General features: G+C 48.5%; 1 protein-coding gene across 1 annotated transcript in view; it reads right to left on the bottom strand.

The window, feature by feature from the left end:
- SKI (SKI proto-oncogene) overlaps positions 1–4,365 on the bottom strand; it is a 115,795-nt gene extending 111,430 nt beyond the window's left edge. The window contains exon 1 of the mRNA XM_010577465.1: positions 3,241–4,365. Coding sequence (XP_010575767.1) covers positions 3,241–4,152 — 912 coding nt within the window. The 5' untranslated portion in view covers positions 4,153–4,365. The remainder of the gene's footprint in view (positions 1–3,240) is intronic.
- Between the last annotated feature and the right edge of the window lie 1,431 nt (positions 4,366–5,796).

Genomic DNA, 5,796 nt, shown 5'->3' with positions numbered 1-5,796 from the left:
TTGAATGAGTGATAAACAACCCAAAAAAGAAAAGAGGGGGGGGGGGGGGGGGGAGACAGGGAAAAAAGGCAGTTTTGCCAGTACGCTGAATCTGCAACAGGGGCTTGTGCCAACCCAGCTCCTCCATTTAAGTCAGACCCTTAAAAGGCAGAGCTGTGCTGGCAGAAATCTACACACCTCATCACATAAACCTCATGAAGACATACAAAAAGGTCAAAAAACTCACCGCTTCTTAAACAGCCATAAAAATGGTCATATATATTCCATGCTACCAACATACTAACAGAGCCGCATGGAAAACACAACACACAAAGCAATGTGTATATACACACACACGTAAATAAATAAATTGGGAAACTGATAACAAGCCCACTCTTAAAAGCAGAAGACCAAATATCTGACACAGCAGATTACGGCACACAACACACACAAACACCTCTGTATAAAATAGAACAAAGCAATGCAGAGATCTACATCAAAAAGGAAGACCACCACAAAGACACATATGCTTCACCCTTTCATCCACAGAGACAGACATACACAGAGCCCAACAGACACACAAACCCCACACAGACTGACAGTAATTAACACAAACACACAGACACGGGACCATCCTTGCATTTCCTTACTAGGCATCTAAACTTTACTCCAGTGTTACTTGCCCCTGGCCACAGTCTACCAGTCTTAGAGCCTGATTAAATCTCACCATAATTATCTGCACACACTGCTACAACACAAATGACCTTAGCATATGATATCCGTTGGCTAAGCCCAATGGAAAAAGACTTCAGAAAAAGGAAGGATAAGCGCAAAAAACTCTGCCAGCACTGTCAGGGTCCCAAGACTGCACCACATTAATAGGAGAGCCCTGAAAACAGCTCAAAAGCCTTGAAACTTAAGCCCAGGTCTACACAGGATGTATGATAAAGCGTTCTTTTTTCTCTAGCCCATCATCTGAGCACACACCACTCTGCTCTTCCCCATCAAGCTCCTCGCCACCTCCCAAATGAACCTATGCAGGAGACTTAACATTTTATGATGGCGGATTTTTGGCAAAATTTCTGAGAAATAGATGGCCACAATTTCCTTACATAATTTCTGGAGTCCACTATTAGGTATCCTGGGTTCACTCTGCAAGAAGTGCTGTGTTGCATGCAGGTTTTGGAGGGCAGGGGAAGAGTGCTTGCCGTGTTCTGAACTAGGACCTATTAACGGGTCACCAAAAGTCAGGCAAACCCAAGATTTAGTAGTTGTTTCTTGTTCTCCACCTGCAACCTCACCTGGGGTGTTGGATAAATCGTACAACTGAATAGAATGCCATAAAAGCCTCGTATGAAAAGGAAAGCACATCTCTACTAACATACATTTTAATCAAACTCTGGAAGTGACCAAGCTAGGGACACAGTACCTTTCTGCACAAGAATGTGGAGATTTCTCGATTTTGCTTCCCAAACAAAGCATGCCCTAGAAAATTCATTTCCTAACACGAAAAATGCCGCCACTTTCAGAGCCGTATTCTCCTCTCACAGACATTCATATACATCTATCCCACCATTCCATCTTAGCACATGACTGACGGAGAATAGACAAGCCATTAAAAACACATCCACCTCCAACCACGGAGATAATGTGGCTCATTACAGCCTAGCTTTGTCACAGCGTTTCTGACACTCAAGCGAGAGGAAAAGGAGGGGTGAGGACAAGAATTGAAACAGGGGCTAAACATAAGACCAGGAGAGAAACTGGAACTTGAACGAGTGAGACTCTACTCCTCAATCAAAAAAAGGAGAGGCCAATCAAAAGAGTTAACTAGGCCTCTTAGGCTAGCTGTAGGAATTACTGCATTGTTTGTGCAGGATATTTTAAAAAAAACGGGTTTTGTTTGGGCATTTTTGCTGCGTTTTTTATAAATAAAAGCCCTATTTAAGTCTGAGTGTGTGTCTGCCCCCTTAAACAGGTATTTGGTAAGGTAATTAAGAATTTTACTGAACATTCTCAGTGGGCTTTCAACGTTGCTTCTCTTTTTGAGGCTTGTGTCATTGCCCTTCCACTCCAGATACATAAAACCAAAGAAAAGTTCGGAAATCTCTGACAGATGAGGCAGAATCCAACCAACAAACCTGCAGCATAAAACTCAATAGGCAAGAGTTTCCTTTAACCTTATATTGGGGGGGGGGGGAAGGAGCGGAAAGCGAATTGCTCATCCCACAGCCAATTGCACCATCGCCAGCTAGCCAGACATCCTGGTGTCTGTAAGCAAGTCCTCAAGGCCTTGTGGCACTGCTGCCCATTGATCAGGACTGGTGCCAGATGCCAAGGCAGCCTCCCACCCACACACCAGGGATTCTGGGATCTAAAGGCAGCTCAGACTGAAAGAAAAACAAAGGACACCTAAAAAAAAATGTGCTTTAGCTGTCTGGCTCAGCACGGCATGGCATACCTTAAGAAGCTGCTGCAGCTGGCCCTAGACAGATTCGTTTACTGAATGTACACATAATCCAATATACAAAAGCCTGTCTGGTGGGGAGACTCAGACTCCACAGGGATACTCTAAGAGCAGTAAAGCATCTCCATTCATGTTCCGCACACTTAATCTGAACACCAGTAACCTGCATTACTGTCAAGATTTTTTCTTAGCAGCCACATTTTATTTCAATACAAGCATTGAGACAATTTCACCCTCACCTCCATCCCTGGTGGCATGCAGTTGATCAGCAAATTGTATATATTTGCGTCTGGAGCGATCAGTAACTTACTTTTTTCTGGCTTCTGCCTTGCCTTGAGCCCTAACTGAAGCTCTTAAGACCCAAAAATCACATACTTCCCGCTAAAGTCTGGGGTAGCATGATGGGTTTCAAAGACCAGGTTCCATGTATAGTAAGATATGCAAACACACATATATAATTTAAACAAACTCCAACCTGCTCTAGTGGAATGCGTCCTTGCGGGGTGGGGGTGGGGGGTGGAACTAGACGATCTTTAAGGTCCCTTCCAACCCAAACCATTCTATGATTCTATACCGTGTTCAGAACACAACCAGAGAAAAAAAGGTGCCATCTCGAACACTGCTCGTCTACATTAACACGTGGTGAGAATTAAGAACATGATTAGACTGCTAAATGACTCAAAGGAAAAGCAGCTGGTAACAAATTGAGTAGGTCAATAGATGTTACCGAAATTATAGAAAATCCTTTTTCTCCTTCTCCCCCCACCCCCTTTAGAATTAAGGGCATCACTTACCCTGGGGGCTTTCCTCTTGTATTTGTTGTTATAGTCAAATTTTTCTTTCATTTCATCTAAGAGCTGGCCCAGTCTAGCTTTCTCCTCTTTCCCAGTGTAATCCTGGCTGAGGAGGATATAGGATCTCCAGTTTGCAGAGTCAAAGCCCCAGTGGCAAGTCCTGTTTTCCAGCGATTTGTGAGAGTGGACCACAAATTTGTGAGGTGGGTACATAAGCCTGCAGTCCAAGCACTGGATGCAGGCTGCGCTGGGGTTACTGTAAAGCTCTGGCACCAAGAGTCCCTTACACTTCCCAAAGCACTCATGATACACCTTGAAGCTCTTCTCTGTAAGCTCCAGCTCAATTGTGCTAGAGAATTCCTTCTTGCAGTGGGGAGGATAGGTGCCACCATAAAGCAAGGCATTACAAAGCCTCTCAGCATCAGTTTTAGTGATGAGCCCGCAGGAAGGAGCAGAAAAGGGCAGGATGCCCATGACTTTGAGGATTTCCAGCTGGTCAGCAGTGCACCTGGAGCAGTAAATATGTAGCTCATCACACACCGAATTAATCTGCTGCAGGGAGAAGTCCCTGAGCACCGAGTTCAGGATCTGGGGCAAGCAAAGCCGCTTTTCTCCACCCACCACGAAGCAGGAGATGGTTTCCCCTTCCAGGATGGTCTCGCACCTCTCTGTGGATCTGTCCGAGGGCATGAAGAAGGGACCAGGCATTACCGGCGGAGGCTGGATAGGGGGCAGATGCAGTACAGGTTCTGCTGGGTCTTTGCCATTGTCTTTCTTGTACATCTCCTGTGCCCATCGTGCTGAGAAAGCAGCAGGGCCACCCAGGGAGCTCATAGAGCTCAGATGAAACTGTTCCAAGGTCTTCTGCAGTCCTGGATGAGGCTGGAAGCTGCTTCTACTTACAGTCTCCATTTTTTAGTTTCTATTCCCAAAACAAACAACAAAAATCCCCAGTTATCTTCCACTCTGGTACAAATCCACTTAAGGGATTTTTTTTAAGAAAAAAATTATGGACAAAATAGAACAACCCACCCTTGTTGGTTTTTTTTTTTCCTTCCCACTCAGGTTTAACAATCCACTAACGAATAGGAAATAAATCCTTTTGTATGCGTGTCTCTCTCTTCTGTCTTTTCTGGTGGTTCGTTACAATTTCAAAACCTCCAAGTCTCCAAGCTGCCCCGATGGAGCAGAGAGTCACGGCAAAAAGAGGTCTTCATCCGAGCACTCACCCCCTCAGCCAACCCCCCAGGCAAACCAATCCCGCCTCCCACACCTCCACCACACACACACACTCACTCACTCACACACACACACGCCACCCACAGAAATACAAAAAGTCTGTGCCACGCTCCGAGCACCAGGGGCTCAAATATGTTCTGGCGGCTGCTGCTTCTCTGCAGTAATCACCCTTCTGTCCATATCCACCGAAAGGAAGGCGCGGGGGAGGAAAGTAAAAAGCAGGAGGAGGAAGAAAGCTTGGTCTGTGGAAGGGAACAACGCAGAAGAAAAGGCCCAAATCTCTGGCACTTCCAAAACGGCGCGGGGGCTTCGGACGGGCAATAAGCAGGCTCCCTTCAACCTCGTGGTCCCTCAGCTTGATCTGGGAGGACTCCTCGTCTCTCGGTTCGCCTTTCTTCCCTTATTTCTCTCGGTCTTCTCGGCGTGCCGTGGGGAGCCGCGGTAACAGAGCGCACATCCTCCCAGCTCCTCTTTCCAGCAGAGACTGAGAGTGCCTGAGAGCTGAGCTAATGCAGGCTGGCTCAGCCTCCCTCACTCCTCCTCCTCCTCCCCCCGCTCTGTTTGTTGGTGTCTGCCTCAGTCATTGAATCCCAGCCAAGAATGTGACCAACTCCCCAGGCCGGGCTCTTCCAGGAACAGCGGCCGCCTCCCCCCTCCGCTCTGCGCTGAGCTTCTGCACAGGCAGGCGCGCAGCACAGCCCCGGGCGGCAGCGCCGGGGAGGGAGGGTAAACTGCTGGGTTCACAGACCGCCGCGCCGCGAAGGATGGGCGGTAGGGCGAGGGCTTTTTTCCTCTCGCCGCTTGCTTTCTGGACAGCGGTAGAAAGGGAACAAGCGAAAACGCGCCTGCCTCACGCTCGCACGCACACAAAGTGCAAGCACCCCACCAAAAAAAACCCAACAAACAAAACACCAAAACTAAACACGTCCGTCGCCAAACCCGCTTACAGTTCAACTTTGAGCACACGCCCCTCTCTACGAGCAGAAATCGCAGGCCCACGGACACGACTGATGGCCGAAAACGGCACACGTCCCGCTAGCACATCCTCGGACGCCCGCCGTGGCGAGCCGCGCACCGAATGTACCCAGCGCTGCCTGCACACGCGTTGCCTGCTCTCCACACGCATGTCACACGCCCCGCTCACATGCGACGCCTCTGCGCGCTTAAACACGTGGAAGGAGCGTGAGGCGCGACTGCAGCCCGGCCGTGCGGCAGGCAGGGGAGCTGCCCCAGCCCTCCCTGGAAGTAGGCAGGCGAGGGAAAAAACACACGTCTGTCGCAAAGACGGGCAAATCGCCACCTCTACCTCAACGCCAG

The sequence above is a fragment of the Haliaeetus leucocephalus genome, unplaced genomic scaffold (genome assembly GCF_000737465.1).
Source record: "Haliaeetus leucocephalus isolate CR32 unplaced genomic scaffold, Haliaeetus_leucocephalus-4.0 Scaffold556, whole genome shotgun sequence".
Classification (NCBI taxonomy): Eukaryota; Metazoa; Chordata; class Aves; order Accipitriformes; family Accipitridae; genus Haliaeetus; species Haliaeetus leucocephalus.
The sequence above is the reverse complement of the archived record's forward strand: the minus strand, read 5'-3'. Positions and strand labels throughout refer to the sequence as shown.